This window comes from Aplidium turbinatum, chromosome 6, assembly GCF_918807975.1.
Source record: "Aplidium turbinatum chromosome 6, kaAplTurb1.1, whole genome shotgun sequence".
In the NCBI taxonomy this organism is placed as follows: domain Eukaryota; kingdom Metazoa; phylum Chordata; class Ascidiacea; order Aplousobranchia; family Polyclinidae; genus Aplidium; species Aplidium turbinatum.
Window position 1 is genome coordinate 12,612,832 of NC_137477.1, and position 14,971 is coordinate 12,627,802.

The window sequence follows — 14,971 nt, forward strand, 5'->3', positions numbered from 1 at the left end:
CATGAAAACTAAAAAAACACATGTTTATATCGCAGAAACAGGTGTTCAGATCGGCTTGACGAATTCCTTCAAACCTTAAAATCAATATTTTTGACGAAGCCATTTTCATGAATGTACATTTGTAATTAAGCTTTTCTGTGGTTGATGTTACGCTTGGGCCCTTGGCACAGCGCGAAGGTTTATTTTATTGGATTTCGTCGTTGTTTACAACATCGCTGACCTTGGTGAAGAAGCATCTTACATCAACCTATTAAACCGACGAAAAAATATATGTTTTGGTCAAAACCACATGGGAATTGCGTCTATTTTATATATTTATTCATCGTCTGCAGATATTGAATCAATGCAAAGAAGATGAAATTTTCAGGTGGAAAACATATGTTATTGGTCTTCAGCTACGACGACCATAAATAGTCAAAAAAAAATGATCTTGTTGATGTCCTTTGACGTGTACCAGTGCTCACATCTTCTGGCTTTTTGAGTTGATAATTGCGGCCATTGCAAACAAACCCTTTCCATTTCATACTGAACAGTATTTGTAACCTCTACTGCGTTTATTCTCAGGAATATTGTTGCTTTTTTTTCGATTTAAAAAATGGATAAATTGTTTCAATGTGTTTGTATCTTCGACTTTCTTTTCCTTAACTTTGATTGTCTGTGCACAGACGTTGTTGAAGGCATCGAGACATCAATTGGCCCAAGCCGGCCAATGTCGCCTGATAATGCCCATCTCCATCCCAGGTCGTCCCATGGACCTTCCACGAGCAACGGAGGTAATTGCACTCGTCATTTCTTTATTGCAACGTTGTTTGAACTTTATTTTGATTGTTTGTTTTTGTTGTATTTGACAGTGTAAACATAATATCTAGTCTGGTTCTCACTGCTTCACGCTAGAGCAGTGGTTCTCAACTGGGGGTCCGCGAAGCGATTTCAGGGGGTCCGTGAAAGCTTGCGAGTTTGCAGCATGATTGATGAATTACGAAATGTAAAAATTGGTTGGTTATGCTTTATTTGTGTATTAGGCTACCGTGATTTTCAAACTGTACTTCCCAACGAAACGGTGCGATGTCCTTTGAAAGTTCAAAGGTTTGGTTTCTAACTAAAAAAATATCATATAAATGAATTAAATTTTTAATAAGGCTATGTTCAACTTAATTTTTTTGAGACAGTAGTAAGGAAGAAATTGGAAGAAATTGTTTGTAACGGTCGCAAAATTCTATTGGTTTTTGATAAAATTTATAGAAAAACATCAAATCAACATAATTATAGATTATATAGCCTACTGATTTTTGATGTGCCAACATAAAGCTCATAACATAATTTCTCTAATGTCATCAATAGTCATAAGTGTGTCGCGAGTTCACCAAATTCTTTTAAGTCGTTTCGAAACTCATAAAACATTTGATTCCATTATAATTATAGGAAAATCGATATACCAAAATTTCAGATAAAATTTTTTTGGGGGTCCGCGACCGCTTCGAAGGTACCAAAAGGGGTCCGCCAAAACAAAAAGGTTGAGAACCACTGCGCTAGAGCAATGCAATCAGTCAATTTACAAAGTCTTCGGTATGTCCCAACCTGCAATCAAGCTTAGACCTACTGCGCCAGCAATTTTTAATTTGGTGCTCAATGAAAACTCTGGGTACTCAGAAAAAATGTGAAATATACGTGCTTTTTTGTATGTTGCTCAGACGAGGGTTTCTCCAGCCAATATCTTTAGGAATAAGTTTCTCCGACTTGGAAAAGTGAAAATCTATTGTGCAAGACCTAATGGGGTTAAGAATTTACGCTAACAATAAGCCGATGGTTTCTCGGCGGCCGATTATAGCAATGAATTGACAGCGATAGACACCGTGTTTCGCCCATGAGGCTGGGCTCGTCAGTATCGCACCACTGATCCATGCCACAGACTATCGACCTCACCGCCTTTACCAGTTAATTGAATTCCATGTTCGTTTAGGACCACGGTAACGACAGCTAACATAAAAAACATGCGTTTATGATTAATTCGGATTTATGTCTCACTCTCTTTTGCTTTTAATGTGTTTAATTCCGTTAATGCAGCAGCTTTGGTTGAAACTAAGAATTGTTTCTTGCTCTCGAACCATTTTAATCTTTCTAAGCTTCAAGTTCAAATTGACGACATGGGAAAGTGCACTTTATTCCAATTGTTTTTCATTTGCTGGAGTAGATAAAAACTTATTTTAATCACCACTTCAACTTAGAACTTTAGAAAGTGATTAGACTAAAATTCATTACTAGCCTTTTTAGCGAAATTTTGTTACATCCCCAGCTAACAAATCAGTCCTTTTTACATTGGTTAAACTTCAGCAGACATCAAAAAGCTTAAAAAGTGTAGGTTAAAACTAAAAACGTAAGGTGATAGAAACTCATTGGTGTGATTTTGTTTGTCGTATCCAGGCTTTCGCCCGGTAATTGAACATTTAGATTAAGCCAATCTTGGTGACTACCTTCAGGCATGCCTTGCAGTGTCTTGCCAAAGACACAGCTGCATGCTCTTGAGCGGTGTCGAACCGGCGCCCTTTCCAACGTCGTTTCAAGGCTCTCATTGGTGTGGTGATGTGATAATAGAATTTATTGTTTCAGACAAAAAAAGTAAAAAAAGTGTAAAGGACGTTTTCAAAATGGGATTTCTTATGTCAAAGAAAAACAAGAGAAAATCTATTACACCTGCGCCAGCTACCGGTGGTAATGAATCGGATACAACCGCCACGACAGTCACTAGTAAGTTGATAATGATACAAAAGTATTGTTTTTGAATAATGCTATTCAATCCCATTAATTCGTTGTCAATCATCTGTCTGCGACATTTTGAATTACTTCTTTCGAAAATCTATATTATTAGATTGTCCTTCACGAGAAAGACCGAATAGTAGCCTAATAGCCAATAGCTTTGGTAGAGACGTTCTGAGAGTACTTTTGGGACCAGGCCCGGGATGGTTTTAGAGGCCTGTAACCTTTTCAAGAGACCCGGGAACTTAATGAAACCACCTCTTGGTCGTTGTAAATTGTGCGTTTTTCTCAGAAGTGCCTTAATGTGAGGCCAGAGGATCTCGTTAATACTGGGCCCAAATTATCCTCTCGACAGCCCGTGTAATAGTATTTTATTTCAGCAACAGATTTACCTCTGAGATCCCGGCACTGCGAACGACGCATGTCGCGTCTCGAGATGAACGTCCCAATTGAAGAAGTTTTCTCCGGGATTAAATTTGCTACGATCGATCATCATCGCTCCTCTTCTTCAAACGAAGAGACAATTGACGATAGTGACGTCATTGAAGATCCCGATGAGTTCATTTTGAGATTGCAAAGACAACACAGCAGTGCCGACCGCAGAAAAGACTTGGAAGATGGCCGTGACTATCTCAACTATGAAGACATTTTTCCAGTTTCCCACGAGAATGGCGTCTTATCCGAGACCAACTGTCATTCCAGCTCGGTTGATTTTACGTGACGTTAAAACTGCAGGATCAATTTGTACATTCTATTGATATCTGTCATGTCTTGTTGTTATGTGCGATGTAGTGCATATAATCTTGCAATAAAATGATGTTTTTTTTAATGTAATGCAATGTACATAAGAAACAGCAAGAAGTTTCCAGAGTCTTGAATTGTACCTAAGATCTGAAATCCTGATTCAGTCTAGCGGAGCTGAGCAGATAAAAAGAATCTTCACATTCCCTGTTCAGAAAGTCACTAAACAGCAGACAGAAAAAAATAGAGATGTTATTACAATATTGGTTTGTGATATCCTGACATGTAAACTTCGTCTTTCCATTTTTCAACCGTCCGTCGCCTCATAATAGCGAAGGTAGGCCTAAGTTTAAGTTGACCTAAAACTACATTCATTGTCATATATCTCGAAAACTAGAGCTAGGCGTAATTTAAAAAAATAAGTGCCTCTTCAGAATCAGGAGCCTTGAAATATTTTGAAAAGACTCTTACACTTTGTAGAGTAGCCTACCAGTACCTAAATTTTTTTCTTGGTTTGTGATTATTGTCAAAGGAAAGTCAAAGAAAATTCTTAAGCCAAAAAAACAAAGCTTATTGTTTTACAAGCAAAATACGAACTGGCAAGCAAGATAGGCTATGCAAAGCCAATAAGATAATAACTTGTGTGTTAAATTTGGAAAAGACTTCAGTAATTTTCGAAGTATTTTTCTCAATGGTAGGCTACGTTGGGAGTAGGCTACGCTAATGTAAAGACTTGTTTAACCTGCAGCGCATATTTGCATGATATAATAAATGGCCGAACTAGCCCCTTTTCCAAACCTTTTTGAAGTATCCAATCACCAACTACAGTCCTCTAGAGTGTGTGGCGAGAATTAGTGGTGCGATACTGATGAGCTCAGCCTCACGGGCAAAACACTTGTCTATTGCTGTCAATTTTTTTGCACTCGACTGCTGAGAAACATATTCAAGGGATGCCCAGAGTTTTTTTGCCACATGCCAACACCGCATATAAAATTCTAACATACTTTTCGGCCGAAGCTTTAAGATTGTATATTTTAGAGCCCAGACGAGGGCCGCAGATAGCCTAGTCTTCCTGCGTGCAGCACTTAGTGAAACATAGTGAACAAATAGACTTCCAAATTTTCACAAACTATGTAAAAAAAGTAAGAAAATTTGAGCTCCGAAAATAAACCTGTCAGCCCACAATACAAAGAAATTCATGATGTAGGTTATTTTTTATATTTGACGACGACATAAGTTACATTTACGCATTCTCAAACAATCCCAACGTTTATGTACATCAGCAAAGACAAGTTTTAAAAATGCTTTCGCAAATATTGGACGTTGACATTCATCTTCGATTTCACAAACAACACATAATAAAATCAGTACAGACGGGTGTTGTCGAACGCTTGTGGATCTTGGTTCTGGAGAGAATAAAGAATTAGGAAATTAGTTAATACAAGTAACTTTGTTTTGCCTTTTTTATGCAACGTAGTTTAACCAAGTTTAAATTTGCAACATTAATAAAACGTCATATAAAATTTAAAAATGTCATCTCGGCATTTTTTGCTGTTGCAAAATTCAGCTTTGGTAGAATATGTCGACAAAATTTGCGAAAAGTATTTGGAAATCTCTTTAAGCTAATGTAGGCTATTGAAACAATAGCACTATCGGTACCAAGGTCGTTGAGAGAACGGTTTGTTTAGTGTATTTTTAAGCAATTAAAAGTAATACAACACAAACAATAAGATTGTTGTCACATTGTCAAAATTGTTGTCGCTATGCACGGACTTAAAGTTGTTTCTTCTGTTGTGTTAAATTTTGACAGTAATAGAAAACAAAATTACATCATTAACCCATTTCTTCAAAGTCTTAATGAAAACATCTGGAAAATAAATAGCTTAGCCTGCTTTCTCACCAACTCACCTGGTGAAACAACTTGCTTTTTCACATTTCCCAGTTTCGTTAATGTTTTCTGCCCATTAAGGGATCAGGCTTGAACGACTTGCAATGTTTCGTGTGGCATTTCAAGCATCTGTTCATCACTGCATAACATCATAAACAATTAGTACATGTTTAAAAAACATTCCATGCGTTTTGTTTATGTCATCAACTAACTCATGCAAATCGTTCACTAATAGCTTTCTACCTTGTCTTATGTTTTGTCGCTTCTACCCTTTTCCAAACCCTGTTATGCTGTGGCAGGTGATACAGTTTTTGCTTTAATGGTCAGAAATAAAAAACGTAAAAATGAAAACAAGTTCAAGTATGCGAGAAGGCGAGAGCAGCGCTTTTCAACCAGCGGACCGCGGTCAGGGAGGTATTCAAAGAGGGCCGCAAACCAATTTAAAATATTGTAGCTTTTAGTAATTGACCAAAATGTTTTTCGAAGCTATCTTAATATTTACAGTTTTCTATGGATTTGTCTGTGAGATTGGAACCGCAAATCCGCTGATTATGGCTTTAATATTGTGCTCATGTGGTCTGCACGATCCATGTCCAAAAACTCTTAGATTTCACATTCTTTTGCTCTTAATTCTGCAGCAGAGGAAGTGGTTCTGTCCGCGGAACTAGATCATAGTCCTTTCTTTTGTTATCAAAGTAATCGATCTTCCTTTAGACTGCCGTATCAAGTTTTGAGATCAGGAAGTAGGTCTTAGCCTAAGCTTACTTTATTTTGAATTTATATCGCAAGAAATAACCTTCATTGTCAAAACGTGCCGTTAAATTTTTCTTGCTTTTTACTGTTCTGCCATAAAATGTGTAATTTCGGCTTCTCAAGTGTAACAAAATTGAAAGCCCAAAGCAGTTTTAAAAATGATATTTTGAATGCTACGTAGCGTGCAAACTTTCCTCCTATCAAATCTGGCCTTGATTTGATAGTATCCAATAAGCTAGCTCAAATGTCCCATTAACAATAAACTGTGCTTTTATCGTTTCATTTTTTTAAGTAGATCTTTTTTTCCAGTAATTTATTGCTGAAAGACTTTGCCGATGTCATAGAGGGCCCGAAACAAACGTTTCAAAAAAGTGAATCGTGAGCGGAAGAAAAAACAGAAAGCGCTGAACTCTATTATATACAGCATCTTATACACTTTGACACACGGCATAGCAACGATAAGCATTGTTTACCTTGTAAACATTTAGATTACATTCATAATTATTACATCTGATAGCAATCAACTTGGAGTACAATTCAGATTAGAGCTTTCTTGTAGCACAAATTTTTTTAAATCGCCATTTAATTAGCAAAAATTAATTTTACTCAATCTACAAACCAATAGTTGTTACTCGCGTGTGCTCAAGGGAAAGGTGGTAACCCTCAGTGTTTAGAAATAGTTTTACTAATTTATTCAATGAAAAATCGTAGCTACCGTACCACTAATTCATTACACTTGAAAGTTTTAAAACTTTATCTGATCTTACCTTTATTTCTACGCTGGGGCTTATTTTTGCTTTTTACCAATTGATTGCAACTTTTTAGCTTGTTTTTTGGTTTACAAAAAAAACGGCAAGCACGTGACATTCCTTTCCGACAGCGACGCTTTTCCGTTTCTTCTTTGGAATCGAACGTTCTGGAAGCTCGTGGACCTGCGTTCGCTTCGCGATGTTGCAATGCATCCAACCACTCATTGATGGTGTCTATTGCATCATCCGTCTCATAATCATCTTCCATGGCAGCAGAAACTATGAGATTAAAAATCAAATTAACATTTTTTTTATTTAAATTAATAAAACGTTTAGTGCAATAAAAACTAAGAACCTAATGGATCTGAGGTTTTTGCTTGTTTGTCTGAGGATCGTGCCCCACATATTTTTTATAATATTATATTAGGGTAGTTCGGGGCAAAACAAGTCGTCGGGTAAAACCGGTCAGTTTGATTTTAATCAAGCATAACTTTTTTTTGGAAATAATACACTCAAAAAAATGCTTTAAAGCACTTAGTGGTTCTTTTGTGATGCGACAACAGCAACTGCTGTGCAGTTTTTGATTGCTGTCTCGGTCTAGGCTGCGAAACGTAAATTGGTGTAAAATTTTACCTTCATATTTTGGACTAACTTTTTTTTTGTGGTTTCGACAAAACCGAGCATTACACTATGAAAATTGTTAATTAAACCAAGACTTTCTAGTTTAAACAAAATTACAATTATTGTACTTTGTCTCAAAACTACTCATTTTGTAGTTCTTCCTTGGAAATTAGTTTTATTGGTTATTTATTTTTGTTCAGTCATGGCTATTTCGATTGGGGCAACACAAGTCAGTCACGAAGTGCTGTGCCAAATTTTTGCTTCAATTGGTGAAAATGATAAATTCTTTAACCAAAGAATTTAGCATTTGGTTCATAGGGTATTATTTGCCTATTAAATCAAAAATCAGCTTATCCTAGTGTGACCGAAGCATTTAGTTTTTTTTTTTGGGGGGGTATGCCAAGGGGGCATGATTTTTTTGATTTTTGGCCATGTTTGAGGCCCTATCAATGCTAAACCAAATTAGGTAACAACCCAAATTTTTTACAGGTGATAGTACTTCTGCCAAATATTAAACAAACAACATCGTTTACATTGTCACTCTAAAAGGTCAAAGGTCATAGACATCCAAAGTTGGTCGTTTCTAGCTCTCGGCTAAGATTTTCCAAAATTTAAAACCTTGCCAAGACCTCATTTTTGATTGGTTTTGGCTGAAATTTGGTAGAAATGTTGTTTATAAGATTTTTGATGAACTGAAAAAATATCAGTACAAAATATTAAAGGGTTTGGGAGTTTATTTAATGTGAAACGTGGGTCGAAATGAAAAAAAAGCAAAAAGTGGGGTCCTTTTAATATCTTGGTTGTCCATGACCCCAGTGAAAATTTGCACTGAAATTAATTTTGTCCACTTATTCACTAAGATATGGTAAGTCTACCATGCAAAATTTATCAATGATTTTCAATGTTTTTTTATAGAAAGTGTGCGTCAAAGTTTGGACAAAAACGCAAAAAATCCCAAATGAAGGATTTAAAATAAATGTAACAATATTGAACTATAGGCTACTAGAAAACATTTGAAGTGTATTTTTGATTGTGTTTCTATCAATTGTTCACAAAGCAATTGTTCTAACATTTGACAACTGTAATGTACCATGTGGACCTCATTGTCAGTGAACAAAATGGCAAATTTTGTCATAATTTTCCTTGCTCAGTTTGTTTTGTCGTCAAGAAGAACCATGGTTACTCGGCACAGCAATTGAACAAATAATGTCATAAAATAGAATCCAGCATGTTTGCTGATGTCTGTTCTGAACAAATGTGCTGCAGTAGTGCACTTTGTATGTGTAAATGCACTTTTTATGTGTAAATATACTCTTTCCTTCATCAAAAAAACACTGACCTGTTTTACCCTTACTTAGGGGCAAAACCAGTCATTTGACTCTGTCGTAAAAATGATGTTGTATTAACATAACTTAAAAATAAATCTCACGTTTTTTTGCTATCTTGTTTAAGGAAGCCTTAGTACATCTGTTTAACATTAAAAATTGAGACATTTTTAACTTTATGTGAAGATATACACAATAGGCTAATACCAAAATGTGTCTAGTCTTGCCCCGCACTACCCTATTATGTAAAGTTATATGGACTAAATTATTTCTACTTGTTATCATTTCGGTATCTGTCACATGTTAAAATTTAAAATTTTCCTCTTTTACAATTTTCTGAACCCCCGCTGTTCTACCAAATTATCCCTTTCAAAAATGAAATAAAATAAAAGTGAACTGAATGTTTCATGTAGCCTACAAATATGCTACCTGTATATTATTGGTGAAGGTGTTATCTCTATTTTTGTACGACCATAAAAGTTGGTGAAAAAGCACACTTTTTAAAAAATCAAAAAGCATGTTCTATTTTCCCAAGTTAAACTATATTGTCTGCAAATTGACTTACTTTGATGAGAATAACTGAAGTAGCAGAACAAGCAAACGATCAGCAATTGAAGTCGCATCTTCTTCAAGGTAGTCAGTGTACCTGGTTTCTTGTGTCAATTTTCAAAATAGTTCTGACTGAGAAGATTTTCTTGCTTATAAGACCTCAACCAGCATCATGTTGGCTCAGCGTTTTCAAATGCATTGTTTTTTCTTTTTCTTTTCTTTTAAGCAGCCGCAAAATTTAATACACGGAAGTGTATTAGCAGGCCATTAATTGGTTGGTTGCTGGAAGAAAATGAGCTCGCAATTTCACTTCAAATACTTTTGATCCGCTGCTGGTTGAGTACAACTGTATCATCTGTATGGCTTTTATTTCTGTACATTTGTTTTTTTGTGTGATTTGAAAACGGACATTCTTGTCTGATGCAAATAAACAATAAATAAAAGCATTTTTCTAACAAATTAGCATCTGAAGGTTACAGAATCTATGTTTTGACCAGTGGCGTATCGTAGCTACGTTAGAAAATTAAATCGCATGCTGAGCTTGACAATCTTCAAATTTAAAATCATTGATATTGTGAACTGACCTACTGTAACAGTATGTCTTTTTCTAAAACTATTATTAGCTGATTAGACATCAGTCCGCCAGTTAATGTTGTAGAAATAATAGCTTCTTTATTTTTTTGGTCTACAAAAATACGACAGCACTCAAAGGTAAGTCATAGCAAAAATGGTGGTGTGCTAGATTTTCGTTCTGCCATAGAATAAAAACATACATTATTTCTATGTAAAGTAGTCTGCCTATCACACGTAATGCAACGATACGAAATCACGCTGTAAAGTTTTTCTTTTTGCTAAACAATCTTGTACATTTAATTTAATTATTTTAACCCTGTCTTAACACGAGCTGTTTTCGTAAGCGGAAAGTATGTCACGGGCTATCTCAGCCCCATGCTAATCAATCGCTAATAACGGGAGCTATGAAAATCACAAAGCCAATATATTTTACAAGATAATAGCCATCTGTATTATGCATATAGAAATTATTAAAATGCTCAGACTGAGCGTATAGAAATTAAATTCTTACCCAACAAATGTATTGAAATAAAGTGTTTGAAATGAACAAACGTCAGAAAGTCGGCTTTTTTCGGCGTTTTTACGTTTCAAAGTAAATGCACATTTATATTGCACTAACATTAACATATATATAACTAGCATTGCACGAAAATGTCTAGCCACCTGAGACGAAATGCTTATTGTGAAGGGCAGGAAGGTAGAAAAATCACCATTGTAGGTTTAGAAAATTTACAAAGAATAAAAAGTAAAAGTCAAGAAATTTCACATTTCTAGCATATTTCCTTCAGTGAAATATTCACTACTAGAGTGGGACGTCCTCACAAATCCGCGTCGCTACAAATAGGGGTAAACTCGACTTTGAATTTCTACACAAGCACGTAAGGAATTGTTTATTTTCTGACCACTTATCGATCGACTTGCAAATTCGATCAATTTAGTTTTTTTGAATAACATCACAGAAAAATTAGAGAACTGAAGAAAAAAATCCATAGCATCAAAGTATGCAAGAACGTAAGCTAAATTATTATTAAATAATAGTGACAAAACAAAAAAAATTTCTATTCCACGGGCACTTAGCTGTCAGTCAAGAAAAGGAAGTAAAAATGCTGAGAAAGCAAAAGCGCCGTAGAATTTTTTTTTTTCATTGCAAGCTATAAATTTCTATAAACAATAAACAAACAATTCAATTCTGGATGGTTCAGTATGAAATCCTTAAGTCTATGCTTAGTTCTTTATAAATTTAATTTTGTCAATGCAAAGAACAATGCTTTCTGAAGTGTTTCTGCACTGAGAAGTAACTGTTTTTTTTTGTTTTTTTCTAAAACAATGCTAGGTCAGCAAAACGCTATAATTTATTACTGGTGTTTTGTTTCGCTGGTTATAAAATGCAACTAGGCCGAAATAAGAAGAGAAGCACAATTTTCAATGGAAAAAGTGCTTTGAAAAATGTATTGCTGAAAGTAGCTTTAATGGATAAAACTGAATGACATAAGCTACTTTTCATCTTTTATTAATCTCCCACGTATATTCTCTTGGCCCTATACAGTACCGCACTTAGATGGTTTGATCATGCAATTATTGTCTGTTTCAGCAAAAATAGCTTTTGATTATTATCCTTTTCCATAGGCCTGATAAAAGAATGAATAAATATGACAATCTTGGGAAAAAGGAAGTCAAAATTGGGTTAAAAGTAATGTCTTATATAGCCTAAGCACAATAGTCAATAAAGCAAATTCGTATATAGACTCAATAAGACAATTGAAACCGGCACCAGTCAATTGTTCGCTAGTTAACCTATGCTGAATGGAATTGCACGATTCTTAAAATATATATAGGATACTGTGAGTAGGTAATAAATAAAAATATTTTTGTTCATGAAGAATGACATCAAAAAATTTTGATTCAAATACAGCATTTCATGAAGCAATCTTATTTCAAACTCGAAGAAAAGCTTCGGAATTCTCAAAATTGTGCAAGTAAGCACTAAAATTCAACAATATTCTTAAGCGTTTTGAATGATTTTTTTTCCATTGAAATAGTTTTAAAGCCAATCGCTCTTCCGTGCATTGGAGGTTGTGATTGTTTTACTGAATAGCACATCAGAAAGAAGATGCACTGTTGTGATCAGGGGTTTTTAAACGACAAAGTTTTAACATTAAAACATTTTCAGAATTGAAAGTCATCGGGTGCGCTGACTGTCTTGGGGATGCTATGGGTCGCGACTGAGCCCGGCTACGACACTGAAAGTATAGCCTATATTTTTATATCTGTTTTATTCAACACGATACGCGAGAGACCTCCACAACAAGTAGGCCTATAATGAGCTCAAAATTCAAAGTGTAAAATAATGGAGCTGGCAGTGGCACTGAGACCACATGCGCGCCTGAAATTTTCTGAGAGCAGTCATATTGCACATTGTAGCGCCCTGCGTTTCACCTTAGGTCTTTTCAACTTTTCTTAAACGCCTGTTACCGCCTTGAAATTATCGTTCTGTTGCATATATGTAATGTTACCCAGTAAGTCAAGCAATTCATGTAGTTTGGCAAGTGTGCTTTGGGCTTCCTGAAGTATGATTAGGAATTTGCTTGCCTCTTAAGAAATCGTATGCCAATCAGCTAAACGCATTCTTGCAACCGGCACCTTTCAATCACATATGCGCAATTTTTCGTCTTTTCAACGTTTTAGCTTACAGATGCTTCATTCCTCAGCGACTATGTATATCGCGTTTTGGCCGACCATTCGACAGACAGAGAATTTTACTTTTGGTGTAAGGAGTACGTCAGAGTACTGTATAAATTTTGGTGCAGCTCACTGTAATATGATTTTGGTACGGTAGTGATATTAATTCTGGCTCCGTCAGTCAACGTTCAGTGTGCAGTTTCCTAGGTTGGATTTATGATTTGGATTACGTTCTGTTGTGGAAAGACGATTGCAATCTTTTAAGTTATGTGGTGACAATAAAATCATACTTGTAATAAAGAAGTACAGACCTCGTTCTCGGATCAATTCTGCCACATTGTTTTGCCCGAAATGTCGCTGTAGACTAGTACTACAGCTAGGTATGGGCGGATAAGTTAAGCTACCCGTTGTCCGCTACACACATCAATGCTTGTACAGTATAACAATTTATTCGCCTTCCTTTTCCATCATAGCGGTTGCATTTCTTGGCATTGGTCTCACAAGCATTGTAAAGACTGGCATCGAGCACTCGCACTGCGTCATCTTTTCAGTCGAACGTTTCGATGAAGCGGCGAGTTTGCGTTCTCTCCATATTGTCCTTGCATGATGCATATTCATATTCAGACGACATGAGATGAGCCCTCACTGCCTTTCAACAATTGCGCGACGCCAAACAGTAGCGTAGCAAAGCGAATATTAAAATGAGGTTTTACATTTTTTTGTTTTTGTGTTATTTTGTGATAGTATTTGTTGTGTGTTTGCGTCATGAGAAAAATAACAGGTGTTCTCAGTTTTTAGCGCTGAAGCTTCTAAGTTCGTTTATTACTAGCTTATTAGATAATCTCTTAAATAACGAACCGTGTTAGATAACCAACCGCTTTCAAAGGTAAGATTTTGGGTTGTGGCAGAAATAAGTTTGGAACCACTGCTCTAGAAGTACAGTACATAGCTTACACTGTTTTTCGGAAATAGAGATCGATTGCCCATTAGTTTTCAAAAAGAAAACTAAAATTGTCAAAACAGGTCTACACATTTAAGTGGACAAGTTTTTATAACAGAAAGCTGAGAAAACTCTTTCAACATCAATGGCGCAGAGTGTGGCACAAAAGTAGGCTATCCAATTTTTTTAAGGAAGATTTATTGAAGTAATTTTAGGAGAAGAGAAAACGGAATGTTATTTTTATTTGTAGTTTTTTGTGTGTTTTTTAAGCAAGTTAAATACTGATAATTTTGGGTGTTCATCAAGATTTTTATCGTTTCTAGCACTAGTTGCAACATTCATCTAATGAAAGCGAAAGTAAAAGCAAAGACGCATAGGTTGTTTCATTGTTTTACTGACGTTTCGAGCACCATGACAGTATGCATCCTCATCAACATCCTTCAACTGCCCTGCAGTATGTGTGCTATTCACTCTAAGAACACGCTTTCTCATGGCGGGCAAAACTTCAGCGAAGCAGTAAAAAAAGATTGTTTATCTTTGCTTGTACTTTCGCTTTCATCAGATGAACATTGCAACTAGTGCTAGAAAAGAAAACCAAACAAAGGTTCGTTTTGCTCCGCTTTCCCATATTCTTTGCTTGAATGAATCTAACATAAGGTAAGATTTACATTTTGACATTTAAACTTGTTGAAAGTTTGCGTTCTTCTGGTGACTATTTACTAGGTTACCTCCTGATGTTAAAGATGATAACTAGCTTTTGTATTTCCGACGTTTCGTCAGTCAGCACGACTGACTTTATCAAGGTGGCTAAAACAGGTTAACACAACCTGTTCAGCAACGATGGCACAACACAAAAACGTACTGATAAAATGAATAAAGTAAGCAGCAAGAATCAGAATTAAAACACAAACGTCGGAAATACAAAAGCTAGTTATCATCTTTAACATCAGGAGGTAACCTAGTAAATAGTCACCAGAAGAACGCAAATTACTTTTATTATAAAATGCCTGGTGAACAGTCTCTCTCTGTTTTTACTTGTTGAAAGTGTTGTCTTCAGAACGTTTGATGAGTAGGCTATATTCTCAAGTATTTAAAGTGCAACCCATAGGACATAAGATTAACAATTAAACAAAATAAGGTCTTTGTTACTGTTTATCTGAATTTAACAAATTTCTAATCTGCCCAGCAGCCTATACCTACTCTTTGCAACATGTAAAGGTGGACTGGAATTGCTGACACACACAACACAATACATAGGCTGATTGTAATTGCCTGCATGTTTGTTAGGCTACGTTGTAGCGTGATTTGTACTTAATAAACTTAGAAATGCTTTAAGGAATACTTTACGGCCCACTTGGGATTGCTTCCATTGGTTAAAAAGCACTGTCCATAAAGTATA

At 35.7% G+C, this 14,971-nt stretch overlaps 2 protein-coding genes across 3 annotated transcripts in view; one reads left to right on the forward strand and one right to left on the reverse strand.

Moving 5' to 3' along the window:
• The window catches only part of LOC145771985 (uncharacterized), a 53,203-nt gene extending 49,615 nt beyond the window's left edge, over window positions 1–3,588 (forward strand). For both annotated transcript variants that reach the window (XM_082583778.1, XM_082583779.1), the window contains 3 exons: window positions 666–773; window positions 2,608–2,745; window positions 3,135–3,588. In XM_082583778.1, the coding sequence (XP_082439904.1) occupies window positions 666–773; window positions 2,608–2,745; window positions 3,135–3,475 (587 nt within the window). In that variant the 3' untranslated portion in view covers window positions 3,476–3,588. The remainder of the gene's footprint in view (window positions 1–665; window positions 774–2,607; window positions 2,746–3,134) is intronic.
• A 1,112-nt stretch (window positions 3,589–4,700) lies between these two features.
• Window positions 4,701–9,546, reverse strand: LOC145772833 (uncharacterized). The gene is made up of 4 exons (XM_082584715.1): window positions 9,397–9,546; window positions 6,904–7,164; window positions 5,404–5,522; window positions 4,701–4,901 (listed from the first exon to the last, which is right to left on the reverse strand). Exons 1-3 carry the CDS (start codon window positions 9,452–9,454, stop codon window positions 5,443–5,445), a joined length of 399 nt encoding a protein of 132 aa, XP_082440841.1. The 5' UTR covers window positions 9,455–9,546; the 3' UTR covers window positions 4,701–4,901; window positions 5,404–5,442.
• Window positions 9,547–14,971: the final 5,425 nt, after the last annotated feature.

What these genes read in the sequence shown, in the direction of transcription:
- LOC145772833 (XM_082584715.1), bottom strand. Translation starts at nt 9,454, where the DNA reads ATGCGACTTCAATTGCTGATCGTTTGCTTGTTCTGCTACTTCAGTTAT. An exon ending in CTTCAGTTATTCTCATCAAA is followed by an intron (nt 7,165 to 9,396) that starts GTAAGTCAATTT and finishes TTAATCTCATAG; the next exon opens with TTTCTGCTGCCATGGAAGAT. An exon ending in GCCCCAGCGTAGAAATAAAG is followed by an intron (nt 5,523 to 6,903) that starts GTAAGATCAGAT and finishes GATGTTATGCAG; the next exon opens with TGATGAACAGATGCTTGAAA.